The sequence below is a fragment of the Fomitopsis serialis genome (assembly GCF_022376445.1).
Source record: "Fomitopsis serialis strain Sig1Antser10 chromosome Unknown B0H18scaffold_44, whole genome shotgun sequence".
Taxonomy (NCBI): Eukaryota; Fungi; Basidiomycota; class Agaricomycetes; order Polyporales; family Fomitopsidaceae; genus Fomitopsis; species Fomitopsis serialis.
This window is the reverse complement of record NW_025955004.1, coordinates 61,203-73,693: the sequence shown is the minus strand read 5'-3', so window position 1 is coordinate 73,693 and position 12,491 is coordinate 61,203. Positions and strand designations below refer to the sequence as shown.

The following is a 12,491-nucleotide window of genomic DNA, read 5'->3' as shown; positions in this document are numbered from 1 at the left end:
CTGTACCTATAAAGTTGAGCCTGAGAATGCAAACGACTGCAGAACAAATGTCACGCGTGACGAATCAGTAACAAACTCACTGTGACAGCTACTCACCATAATAATGACGTCAGACGTGGTTCAGCGACACCGTCATAAAGTGGGCTGAGTGGGGTCGTCCACCTGTATATAAAGCAGCTCGAAGCAGAGCAGCAGCAGCAATCACTTCTTCTCAACGACCATCACGACACTGTATTATCGCATTTTTTATTCTCAATATCACTATGGCCAACACGAGTGGAAACGGCGCAGGTGCCAACTTCGGTCAGAAGGTTAGGTGAGTGGGCAGAATGGCCTATAACAAAGGCATTTCCCTGAAAATAGAATTATAGAGGAGCTTGGAACGCTGTAGAGGGTAAGTCAAAGCAGTTGTGGATGTTGCAGGCGATTGACAGAGATCGCAGGCGCCGGCGACAAGCTAAGGGGCGGTGCCATGGACTTCGTCGACTCTGCCACGGGCACCGGTGGGCACCACGCAGAGACAGATGTGGGTGACGCAAAAATGCGGCAAGGTGTTGCGCAGACGAGGCAACCCGCTACCACTGGCACCGCTACCACCACAGCTGCCCCTGCCTCGACCACGGCGAACGCGCCCACTACGGCTGCCCCTGCCTCGACCCCGACGAACGCGTCCACTACAGCGGCCCCCGCCTCCGCCCAGACGAACGCGTCCACTACAGCGCCGGCTGTCGGTGCTCAGCCGTCCAACACTGCAGCGCCGGCCGTCGGTGCCCAACCGTCCACCGCCGCCACTACCAACGGAAATACGGGTGTTACAGGCACCACCAACTGAGCAGTTTGTACATTACCTGCCGCAGAAGTACGTGTTTAGTCCGACGTTTCCTCACTGTCGCACTGACCATGGCAGTAGACCACATACCCGACTTGAAGTTCGTGTACCTTGTAGACTGTAATCGACGAACAGCATGTAATCTCAGCCATATACATCATATGCATCTTGTGGTATGAAAGATGGGAAGCTCCAGCTTACCTCGATGAGAGCATTTCCCGAGCAAGTCGACAAGCGTGCGCAGACGTACGTGCCCTGCAGCTGAACTGTGCAGCGGAAGCACCCCCGAACTTGCCACTACGCCGAACGTTTGTGGTCATTCTTGGTAGGATTGGTTGGGACAATGAGCCTCGCTTGATTGTTTACGTTGCTGTGCTTCATTTTGATGGTTCAGCGCAGGTTCAGCGTGTGTCTGACCACGATGTAGGCATCGTGGTCTCGCCTAAGGAAGGGTGACCGCGCGACGGCCTCGCGTACGAATTCCGTACGCAACGCGTCCACGTGACGATAGGCCCGTTTTGTAGTTGAGCAGAACAACTTCTTGCTATAAGAACAAGCCCGAGCGTTTTCCACGGCCTGAAGAGCATCGTTCTGACAAGATCTTGTCTAGATCCGACTTGTTGCTGCTTCTGTCGGCATTCAGCACCCTCGGGATATGCGTGACAGGTACACACGTGGGGTCACAACAGTATCCGTGACGACCGGAAAAGGGAATTCTGTTGTAAAGGAAGATGCAATGCGCCAAGCGCGTGCATGACTCTCCCTGATTCATTTCAGCAGAGCGCGAACAGGCGCTTTGTTCGATCTTCCCTCCCGCAACGCCCATCCACGTACATACAGAGGTGAGAGCGATGCAAGCTTGAGCTGCCGAGGTCCGCTGGGCCCTCCCCTCCTCAAGCACAAGGTCGACTGCTTGTTGGTCTTCGCCATGGAATCTCAGGAAGAACGCCAACAGTTGGAGATTACAGCGCTCAAGGTACGCACCCGGGTAGAGGTTCGAACAATAATATTGGGAGGGCTGACGGGAACGGGCAGAGTATTTACGACAATGACTTTATCGACTGCCCCCCTCCAAAGGTTTGGAAGGTACGCCCGTTATGTTTTGTTTCCGTTCAGTACATCCGACTTCGAGTGCCCACGTTGAGGGAACCGGGCCACCCATTCGACCTGCCAAATAGCTCAGATTGTCACATTGCCTATCATTGGGCTTTGCCTTGATGCCCCTGTCTTGTGGGTGCTACATCTCGTTGTTCGCTGCGTTCCACCGCGATGCAGGACCTCACAGTCGACAAGGCGCCCTTGTATTGCTCGTTGTTCTGCCGGTGAACGCAGCTTTTAAATTCAGTCGTCATAGGTGCCGCTGAAGAGTTGCCGTCACGCCTGGAGTTAAGATCGTTGTTGAGAGTGTGCCTGATACCTATGCACCATCGTCGCGACATCTAATCTCTTATGTGCTCCTTCTTTCCATTCATGTTAGGGCAGTCTGCAGGCGACTCTTTAAGATGCGAATTGACCAGATGTAGAGCGCCGTCTGTCTGGGCCTGCCGCCTTATTTCCACATGTCGAGCGTCTTGTCGCTCCTCGAGCAGCGCACTACATTCTGGTCCTTGGCGTTGAGATATCGGATCTTCTCATTCCATCTGTTAGGATCTGTGTACTGGCATTCCTTTGATTCAAAGGCACTCAGAAGTCGGGTTACCTGTCTGTTGTTCCTTGAACTGATGCCTTAATGCAGGGAGCACCACGTTTGCCCGAGTTCATCATCAAGGTCTCTCACCCCGACCCCGAACACACTGACAAGATCTATTTCCATTTACACACCAAGTGAGTCTGGTCCCTTGCTTTGGGAAGTGCTTCTGTCGTCGCCATCTTGCTGGGGATCGCAACGTCTGTTTGAACAGACGACCATTGGGGTCCCGTGGGGTTAGGGTTTGCCTAGCTAGGTGCTCAGAAGGATCGCTCCGCCAATGGGATTCCTTCTGTCACTGACTGTTTTAACACAGGTTTCCCAAGACATACCCCACTATCGCATGTCCGACATTCACGATACAACAACCTATCCACGGTCTCAAGACCAATGACATAACGCAGCTCTCGAATACCATCCATGCGGAAGCGCAGAAACAGAAGGGCGAAGAGATGGTCTTCCAGATCGTCACCTTCGCACAGGAGTGGATCACGCACAATGTGAAGCCTCCTGTCGAGGTCGTCGGATCTCTAGCGACGGAGATGAACCGACGCGCCCACGAGGAAGAACTGGTACGTCATATTGCATTTGCGACTGGCGATTTCGACTGGTGGTGGCTGACGCTCGGTCGGCAGGCGAAGAGGCAGAAAGAGGAAGAACAGGCGGAGCAGGAGGAGGAGCGTAACCACCAGCTGGCTCTGGAACTTGAGGAGCAGATCCGTGTAGACGCGTATCGACAGCAGCTTGAACGGGAGCGGTTGCAGCAAGTGCGCAAGCGAGCGATGTCCGACGCAACGGAAGTTCCAACCACAGAAGATCTTACTCCGACCGAGTCGTTCACCCAGGAGATCGAGTGGCAGGGTGCGCGGTTCAGCAAGGTCAAGCTGTTCCATCCGAGGCAAGGTAAGTGCTACTTGAGTAAGTGACGAAGCCGTTTCTGACGAGTGAGTAAATCAGAGTGCTTAGGGACCATGTACCAAGCCGATCCTGTATGCGAGGATGACGACCAGAAGAAGACGCTGCCCCTCGAACTGCTCTCCATCACATTCCATGCACAGTACTACACCACAACGCAAGGTAAACTCGTTCAGCAAATAGCTGTAAGTTGCATGGCACTAAAACTGGTGCACAGGCAGGAAGAAGCTCAAGCAGCTCGAGAGCGAGATCCAGCGCCTCACGCTCATCCGCCACGCGAATGTTCTGACGACTCTAGCAGTGAAGCTGACTAGTCCCACTTCGAGCGGGTCTCCTCGACTGATCATCCTGACCGAGCAACGGCCGGCCGTGACGCTCAAAGACGTCCTCGAGGATTGCGACTGGCTCCGCGAAGACCGTGCATCTGTACGTAATACTGAGTACCATCTCGCAATCGCGCGACTGAATCTTTCGCCGTATACAGGACTACCTCCTACAGATACTTTCTGGTTTGCAAGCCATTCACGCCCGTGAACTTGTACATCGCGGGCTATGCATCAACCATATCGGGCTTGCACCGCGCGAAGAGGGAGGCAGACGAAGATCGTCAAAATTTCAAGGTGCGTACCACGTCCGCCTTCTCGATCTCACCGCTCCGACCCTTTGGGTTCAACATGGACCCTAAGGTGGACGAGACGCCCATACCGGAAGGATGGTAAGTTCAGGTGCAGTAATGCAACGTTAAGTGATTGACGAGGAGGGTAGGTGGCCCCCGAGGCGGTCGAGTCGCCACTGGTGTACACCAGTTCCGAGACATTCATGCGGTAGGGATCATACTCTCCAGATGTTGATGGGCAGCGATGTTGCGGAGCGTTTCCCCGACGTGCACACGGCACTGCGGAACTGTACGAAACTTCGTCTATGGGAGTGCTGGTCTGTTAATGACGTTGACTGCGGCAGCTTCGATCTCCCTCATCTGCAGCAGCAAGCGGTCGACATGCTGACACAGAGCAAGAAGCATCCGGTTTCCTCCGGCAGTCTGCTTGCTAACATGCAAGGCGCCCTGTCTCCCTGCCACAGTGCGAAGTGCAGCCATACCCATCCCAGGTACGCTGTCTATAGTTAGTAGTAACTGTGCAAGACGGTATTGTCAGGCACCGCGCGAACCCCGGTCCAAAGACGCCTATGTGGCATCCATTTGTGAATGGCTCTCCCGAGACTGATTACTTCAGGATGCCGCCTCCGAAAGCAAAGCACGCTAGCAGGTGGAAGGAGGACTGGGAAGAACTCGAGCTTCTGGTAGGAGCACAACGTTTATAGTGCTCAACGTGCATTCTGACCTGCTCTACTGCACACATAGGGTCGCGGCGCGTTTGGGTCCGTCGTCAAAGCCCGTAATAAGATCGACTCTCGTATCTACGCAGGTGTGTGATGACCACTGAACGTTGACGCTACTGTCTTTGTTCATGACGATCAACAGTGAAGAAGATCAGATTGCGTGCAACCCAGAGCGACAGCAAGATCTTCCGAGAGGTCAACGCCTTAAGCCGCTTGAACCACCGCTCTATCGTCCGCTACTACACGACCTGGGTGGAAACGTCGGAGCCAGACTCTACGGCAGTGTCGTCCGAGTCTGATCGAGAAACGGCAACAGACGGCGACACGTCGGTACCCGACTCGCGCTCGCGGGATCCGACCCTGACCCTTTCACCGTCGACCTCGATGACATAGGCTCCGGGAGTAGACACTCTTTCCCCAGCATCCACTTCACGCGTTCGGGCTCGGCGGACCCCGAGAAAGGGAGCGAGTCTGCGTCTAGCGGGGAGAGCGAAGAGGCATTCGACAGTCTCTTCAAAAGCAACGGGTCCTTTGCTGCGAACCCGGCACCGACTGTCTTCAGGACGCTATACATTCAGATGGTCAGTCATTTCTCTCGGGTCGACAAGACATAGTGACATGACTCTTTCTCGCAGGAGTATGTAGAGCGCCAAACTCTGAAGGAGGTGCGTGTTGCATCAAGCTGATTGACGGATGCGATCAGCTTATGACATAACTCAGCGCATTGCTGAAGGGCTTTCTGAGGAAGATGCCTGGCGGTTGTTTCAACAGATTGTTGACGCACTCGTGCACATGTCCAGCCTCGGCATCGTAAGTGGAACCATTCACCTACTGGCAACATGGCTTGCTCATATCATATTACGCGTAGCTACATCGAGATATTAAGTTAACCAACATCTTCATAGGTATGTGTCTGAGATGTTGCTGCATGAAATACGTCCTAATCTTCCCGTAGACGGCAAGGGAGATTGCAAAGGTATGGAATCTCCGCTGGTACGCCGGGGTTCACCATCACTGACATGTCTCAGTTGGCGACTTCGGTCTTGCAACTTCGAGTTTGGCCGCTGTTGATCCTTCTGATGTCACCGCTCCCAACGTTCAGGATGCGGATATGACGTTGGGTGAGTCCTATTTATACTACGTTGAATGGTACGGTGACGCTACATACAGATGTCGGAACGAGGCTTTACATTGCTCCGGAAGTACAATCTTCCAGGGGAGGACCTCGCGACCACACGAAAGCTGACATCTACAGCCTTGGAGTGCGTCATTCTTAGTCGAAACAGTCGTGCAACCGTTGACGGCATATCACAGGTTGTCTTCTTCGAGATGAACTACACGTTCTCGACTGGTGCGGAGCGTATCGCCGTCCTAGAGGATCTGCGGAAGCTCGGTATCTTCTTCCCTATCAGTTGGCAACCACACCGTGCGAGACAACGACGGAGTATGTAAATCGACCACGCTCCTTCACTCAGCGCTGACATCGTGCAGTCATCACTTGGCTATTGCAGCACAACCCGAATGATCGACCCACTGCGCTGGAACTGTCGCAGAGTTCATTGTTGCCTCCGCGTCTGGAAGACGAGTACTTCAAGGGTGCTTTGAAGATGATGAGTAAGTGTCTTGCTGAAATCGTACCTGACAATCTCCCTTACTGTATCGTTCAGCCAAACCGGATTCACCTCACTTGCAGGCTGTCCTTTCTTCGCTGTTCAATCAACCTGCAAAGCCCGTGCGGGGCTTTCTCTACGACACACAAGCCGGGCTTCTGGAACATGTGACGCTGAATGGCAAGGTTATTGATTGTCTCGTGGAGATATTCCGTCTTCACGGCGCTGTGAATATGGAGCCCCCCTTACTCATGCCAAACACGAATCCTGAAGAAGAGCGCAACCGCGCAGTCTTTTTGGACCGACATGGCGAAGTCGTCGCATTACCGAACAACGCTCTTTTGCCTTTTGCTAGGTTAGCGGCTCGAGAAGGAACCAAGCGAATCAAACGATTTTACATCGGCGATATCTACCGACCGAAGTGTGTGATTGTTGTGCGATCTGCTGCTTTACCACTGACCACATCATGCGCAGCGTTGTCTCCGGTCATCCCAGGGTAGCAAAGGCAGCAGTGTTCGATATCATCACCCCGGATCTGGTGGTCGGGCCCACTGCTGCCGCTGCTGAAGCGCTGTCAATCGTCAACGACTGCCTCAATAATTTTGCGAATCTGGCCCAATTGTATGAGATTCATATATCACATTCAAGAAGTAAGTGTCTTGCTAGACCATGTGAGCTATTTGCTAACCCTGATGTAGTCCTCGATGTCGCCTTGGACCGTGTGCCCAGCGATGTGCGCGATGCAGTCATGGACATACTCGACCAAACGAAGTCTTCTCAGTCTCAAAAGCGTTCCATGCTACTGCGCAAGGGCATCTCGAGGAATGTTGCGGACGAACTTGAGCTATTGTGCGATGTTGGTCAGTAGCGAACTTATATTACTCCCGGGCGCCCCGTTGACAATCAGTACAGACGAGGACATTGACAGCGTCGTATCACGCCTGGAGAAGGCAGCACCCGCACTACTACCTGTTCTCATTCCCTACATTCAGGATGTCAAGAGCACGATTGCCTTTGCGGCGGCTTCGGGAGTGACGCGACCCATCCTCTTCAATCCTTTGATGACGAGCAATCGCAACCCGTACTTCAAAGACGGAGTCTGCTTTGAAGTAGTAAGGCGCAACAAGAGGTCAGACATCTTGGCAGCAGGCGGACGGTGAGTAGTACATTCTCGTTCAGAACTCGAGAATTTACGATAGGGGCAGGTACGACAACCTCATATCTCGGCTTTCTCCACCCAAGCCCAAGTCCGAAATGACTTGCGCTGTCGCCGTTCAAATTGCTCTTGACAAGATTACCGCTGCACTGGCGGCTTTCCAAAGCGCGTCGGTCAAGACTCTTCTCAAGGAGCATCGCTCATTTGGCTACTGGAGCCCACGCCGTTGTGATGTGTACGTTGTCTCATACCAGCCTGGGTATCTCGCCGATCGCCTGGAAGTGGCAGCCATGCTCTGGCAGCACAACATCAGCACCGATGTCATCTATGACTCCAGCATCGCCGACGGCGATGGCGAGAATCATCTGGACGTTTGCTACCGCGAAGGCATTCTGTAAGTTTGAATAACTGTCTTGCGGACGCGTCAGTCATTGCTTCATCTCGGTAGTTTCGTTGTCTATCCGCGGCCCAGGACTGCGCGACGGGCTGACCAGCCATGGCTACCTTACAAAGTCAAGAGTGTCTTACGGGGCACCGAGTATGAAGGTAACACGAAATTATCTTCTTTCTTCCAAGACTAACCTTTTGGGTAGTGTCACGACACGAACTCGTACTGTTCTTGCAGCAGCAGCTCTTGGAACAAAAGAGGATTGATGCCTCCATCTCCGGTGTCCCCGCTGTTGCTGAGAGTTCACCCTTGGCCAGTGGACCGAAGGAGCCTGTCAGCCGGTCCGATGTACAACTCATACTGCCCAGCGACACCAAGAAGCGCGCCAAATACACCAAGCAGATGTTCCTGGATAGAAGTGAGCTGCGATACCTCTGCACCGGATGAGAGCAGGGCTGACCATGACTTGTGCGTTAGCGTTCGAAGCCGCGCTTGAGGTGAAGCAGGCAGCCGCATCGGGCATGCCCACCATCGCGGTCGACCTGCCGGCCTCGGTGTTCGACGAGCTGTCGAAGAATGCGAGCTGGGTAACGGACGAAGAAGCGTGGAAGGCGATAGCGGTGACGCTTCCCGCGCAGTACGGGGCCTATGCGCACCAAATTCGAGACGCTGTCTCGAGGAAGAAGGCGGACGGCCAGAAGTATATCCTGTTGTTTGCAGTTAAGGACGAGCGGATCTCATTGCTTACTCTCTGATAGGGGACGATATGTATGTATGCTAATCTTAATATGCTATGTTTAATATCTCGACGGCGGCTCTGAGTCAGATGCTGAGACAGCGTGATAGAAGTTGAAGTGTGGCGCCAAACGGCTCGAAGTCGCTTTGGACGAGACAGCTTACAAGTGCTGGCTAGGCCGGGGAGCAATGCGCGCTGTGAGTGATCTGGCGTACAATGTGAACCGCAGGGCAGTACGAAAGGCTCGACAATGTGACCGGGAAACAACATGTGAGGGGTGCTGCCGGATGACGGTGTCTCGAGACAGCGTGTAGACCATGCTTCCAGAGAACGAAGACGAGACAAGCTTTACGAGAGGAGGAGTGGCATGAGAGGCTCGTCGCGCTGAGCAGACGATCCCCATCCGAGTCATGCCACTCACAAGGCATGTAAGCTGTTTAGCAGGCATCGTTATGAGTGTGCGACTGTTGACTAGCATTGTGTCCACTGACCGGAAGGGAATGTTGTGGGGGTCATAGGTGAGACCATCCAAGTGGTATTTATCAACGCTGCGGGACGATCTCAATTGTATAAGACGGGTAAGGAATGAATGGAGCACGTACACTATGTCGGCAGACTCCACGAAGACGTCCAGCGGTGCCTTACGGGAGATAGCCAACTGAAAACTCTTGATGTAGCCTGCGTTCAACCAGCAATGCGATATCTTCGGGCTCTTGCCTTTCCCGCGGGCCTACGAAGCGATTATCGGACATTGTACGCGTTAGGCCGAGTTGTTGACTCACGGGTATAACAAAACGTCCATGTCTGTCGCCATTGACACCGCTGAACGTATGCCTAACGGTTGCCACGTGCGAACCTCTGATGCTAACTTGCAGCTGCATGCTCTTGAGCTCAAGGGTAGTATCGAACGGATTGTCTGCACAATGTCAGCGCAATGATCCCAGTTTGTTATGAAACACGCCTACCCATTGTGAATTCAAAGGACAGTCCTCGCGTAATGAGAACCTTGGGTGAGATATGAACGTCGACCGAGGTAACGATGCCGATTCCGAAGCCTTCTATCTGGGTATCGATAGAGAAGGGTGGGAGGTTGACGAGGCTCCCGCAGACGGTCGTGCTGATTGTGTCAACGACGAGTTTGACGGGCAATGACAGCTGTGTCATGACCCATCGATCCATGAAGCTGCGCAGTTCGTCATTTGCCGGGCTCATGGGGCGGGATTTCCACCGCACTCCTCGATAAGTATCAACGTTAGGGCCGATAGTGAAGGCCTATTGAACCTTATGAGCATACTCAATAGCGACAGGGGCCCTTATATCGTACCTGAAGGGTTGCTATGCCTAGCTACAGTCCGATAATATGAACAAGTCGACAACTGCGGTCATGAAATGCATATGCCATAGCATACTTTAGTATTCCCGTAGTAGATGCTGATGACAGCATCCCCCGAGAACGTGAGCAGACATCCCATATTCATGATATGGACATCTATGGCGGCGTTGATGTAGGGTTCATGTGTGCGCGAGTCGCTGGCGCTGCCTAGCATCCTCAAGTTCTTCAGAGTGATGCATTCCCGAAAGGAGTGCAGTCCTAGAATGCAAGTACGTTCAGCTCGGAGAATGATGGGTCATAGCACATACCTTTGAACCTGACTTCCTTTACCCATCCGTGACAGAACACGTAGTCTCTGTCCTGGGCCGATCCCTGCTCGGAAGGATTGGAATGATACAGCTTGTACTTCTTGATTCGCAGACGCGCTTGTACATCGCAATCGATCAGTACAGCAGCGGCAAATGCTTGGAATCTGTTGGTATGATTTGTCGCTGTGTCTTCCACAACGGCAGAGGTTACGTGTGCTCACTGGGTGTTATCCTTCGGATGAAAGTGCATGCGGATGCGCTCCGTCTCTGTAACAAACATCCCGTTTCCGGGCACCGTCATCTCTGCGACCTCTTCACCACGATATAGCAACGAAAGAGGCTCCTGGAAGTGCAAAATCATGCCAGGACTCGAAAGGCCTTTCCATGCACACTCCACGTCTAGGTACCTCGGATCAGAGCTAGTAGTTCATGTTATGTTGACTGCGAGATACGGAGCGCGGCACACGTGAAGACATACGTTTGATCCACAGAGACCAGAGTCAAGGTGGATTTGTCGTTCCCGGGCGTTTCGACAGGCGACGTCCTGCGAGCCGCAGGCGGATATGGACTTATCTGAGATGGAGCACATGTAAGGCGTGGTGAAGTAGGGTGAGCGTATTGTAAGAATACTCGCCTGCCACATGTTGCGTCTGTCCTTTGCAAATCGAACAAGTGAGATCTGTGTTTGTTGTGGTCCATTAAGTACTTGGTGGCATATGATATCCGAGAAACTTCGTCGTACAGGCGCTCCGTTTCGACAATCGTCGATTGTCCAGACGAGGTTGGAAAACCCCTCCGCATATATGCTATGAATCCAGAAGTGTCAGCGTCAACGAAGCGCACGTAATGTCGCCGCACTCCTACTGACTTGTAAACATCTGATCCGTAATCTTCACACTCCTTGATTGTCCAGGCCATCGAAATATCGTCCCGAACACCGTAAACGAGAGCAGCTTCAGCCGCATTCGTCTGCGTCATAACGTGTAGTTGATGTTCCTCGTTCCGTATGGAGTAACGGTCCCCGGGATATCTTGTGAACCTCCACTGAAATTAGAGCGAGTGTCTATCAGTCTTTGCCGCTTATATGAAGGTCACTGTTCGATTGAGCTGACCTTTTGTCCGACGCATTCCGGATGGGGGAGCTTGCAGCTGACGATCTCTTCGTCGTCTCCCTTGGTGAGGCTCGCGCGGTTGGAGTATAACACATTGGTGATTGTGTACGTGCCGGAAGGCAACCCGGAGCTCATATCACTCAGGTATCGTGGTGAATGGGTGCAGAATAGACGGAATAAAACGCAAGCACGTAGCAACGTCAGTCACTCTTGTACGAAAGTCCTATGGGGTTAATATAGGGAGTCCCAAACTTCCGACGAAGCACGCAGATTACCAGTCCTGACACGTAATACATCACTGTATGCAGGTAATTTATTCAGCATGAAGTATCCTCACGAGCTCCATGAGGGTGGTGTCCACGTACCACCCTTGCAGGGAATGAGTGGTGATGGTTGCATAGAGTCGCTCTGGTTCGCGTATTCCGGAACCAATTCCATGTAGATCACATCCTCAGTGGCATGGAATGATGATTTTCATCGTGCGGTATACCGTCCGGATACTGGACATTCGGTTATGAGCTGCTCGTATGACCTACTCATGTTTGCTAAACGGCGAGTCGATACCTGGACTGTCAGTCCTTGGTTGTCTCTAACAAAGACGCCCGGCCCGAAAGACATGGATTACTCAGGCTTGCATGAGCATCACAGTACTCAAAGTCTGCAAGGGGAAGCAACGTATCACTGAGCACGACTTCAAGCCAAAGGTTAGCGAGCTATGACGTTCGCAGTAGGTACGTACCAGCACCAATTCTATCAGTGTCCACAGATTGATTGGTGGTCCGCACCTGCGGAACTGGCAACAGGCCCCGTCGATAGCTCTCTCTGCACGGTAGAATCCGTGATGCTGTTACCATGCAGTGCAGACTCGGAAGCCCGAAAAAACCTGGATGTGTGTCAGCGACCAGACTCGAAGCTCGTATTGTGTCCCAACCTTATGCCATGCGTCCTGAGCTTAGATCTCGTTACCCAGAGTTCCAATCCCCCGATCCTTAGCGGGTACTTCGGGGTCGATTTGTCGACTCAGGACTGCCAGACCCAGCCCAAAGGCGCAACACTCCACCCAAAATCATGATAGAACG

The 12,491-nt window shown here is 52.9% G+C and overlaps 3 protein-coding genes across 3 annotated transcripts; 2 read left to right on the top strand and 1 right to left on the bottom strand.

Moving 5' to 3' along the window:
• The first annotated feature begins 124 nt into the window (after positions 1–124).
• On the top strand, positions 125–998 carry B0H18DRAFT_1013548 (uncharacterized protein). Its single transcript, XM_048029112.1, has 4 exons — positions 125–316; positions 372–394; positions 444–859; positions 911–998. The coding sequence occupies exons 1-3, from the start codon at positions 264–266 to the stop codon at positions 830–832; spliced, it is 465 nt and encodes a 154-aa protein (XP_047892158.1). The 5' UTR covers positions 125–263; the 3' UTR covers positions 833–859; positions 911–998.
• A 605-nt stretch (positions 999–1,603) lies between these two features.
• On the top strand, positions 1,604–8,803 carry B0H18DRAFT_1013542 (uncharacterized protein). The gene is made up of 32 exons (XM_048029111.1): positions 1,604–1,805; positions 1,865–1,915; positions 2,565–2,653; positions 2,833–3,088; positions 3,152–3,419; positions 3,474–3,593; positions 3,649–3,857; positions 3,916–4,062; positions 4,197–4,211; positions 4,238–4,255; positions 4,276–4,364; positions 4,392–4,496; positions 4,519–4,545; positions 4,586–4,730; positions 4,792–4,855; positions 4,912–5,143; positions 5,176–5,350; positions 5,405–5,434; positions 5,490–5,579; positions 5,688–5,745; positions 5,798–5,890; positions 5,940–6,031; positions 6,084–6,213; positions 6,261–6,383; positions 6,437–6,800; positions 6,854–7,029; positions 7,078–7,239; positions 7,292–7,535; positions 7,585–7,929; positions 7,984–8,081; positions 8,129–8,341; positions 8,401–8,803. Exons 1-32 carry the CDS (start codon positions 1,758–1,760, stop codon positions 8,676–8,678), a joined length of 4,554 nt encoding a protein of 1,517 aa, XP_047892157.1. The 5' UTR covers positions 1,604–1,757; the 3' UTR covers positions 8,679–8,803.
• Positions 8,804–11,547, bottom strand: B0H18DRAFT_909565 (uncharacterized protein; the record flags this gene model as incomplete). The annotated part of the gene is made up of 10 exons (XM_048041536.1): positions 8,804–9,092; positions 9,151–9,389; positions 9,442–9,575; positions 9,625–9,931; positions 10,069–10,250; positions 10,301–10,464; positions 10,522–10,699; positions 11,033–11,106; positions 11,169–11,344; positions 11,413–11,547. 10 exons carry the CDS (start codon positions 11,545–11,547, stop codon positions 9,077–9,079), a joined length of 1,605 nt encoding a protein of 534 aa, XP_047892156.1. The 3' UTR covers positions 8,804–9,076.
• Between the last annotated feature and the right edge of the window lie 944 nt (positions 11,548–12,491).

What these genes read in the sequence shown, in the direction of transcription:
- B0H18DRAFT_1013542 (XM_048029111.1), top strand. Translation starts at nt 1,758, where the DNA reads ATGGAATCTCAGGAAGAACGCCAACAGTTGGAGATTACAGCGCTCAAG. An exon ending in CCCCTCCAAAGGTTTGGAAG is followed by an intron (nt 1,916 to 2,564) that starts GTACGCCCGTTA and finishes GCCTTAATGCAG; the next exon opens with GGAGCACCACGTTTGCCCGA. An exon ending in GGGAAGAACTCGAGCTTCTG is followed by an intron (nt 4,731 to 4,791) that starts GTAGGAGCACAA and finishes CTGCACACATAG; the next exon opens with GGTCGCGGCGCGTTTGGGTC.
- B0H18DRAFT_1013548 (XM_048029112.1), top strand. Translation starts at nt 264, where the DNA reads ATGGCCAACACGAGTGGAAACGGCGCAGGTGCCAACTTCGGTCAGAAG. An exon ending in AACTTCGGTCAGAAGGTTAG is followed by an intron (nt 317 to 371) that starts GTGAGTGGGCAG and finishes ATAGAATTATAG; the next exon opens with AGGAGCTTGGAACGCTGTAG. An exon ending in AGCTTGGAACGCTGTAGAGG is followed by an intron (nt 395 to 443) that starts GTAAGTCAAAGC and finishes CAGAGATCGCAG; the next exon opens with GCGCCGGCGACAAGCTAAGG.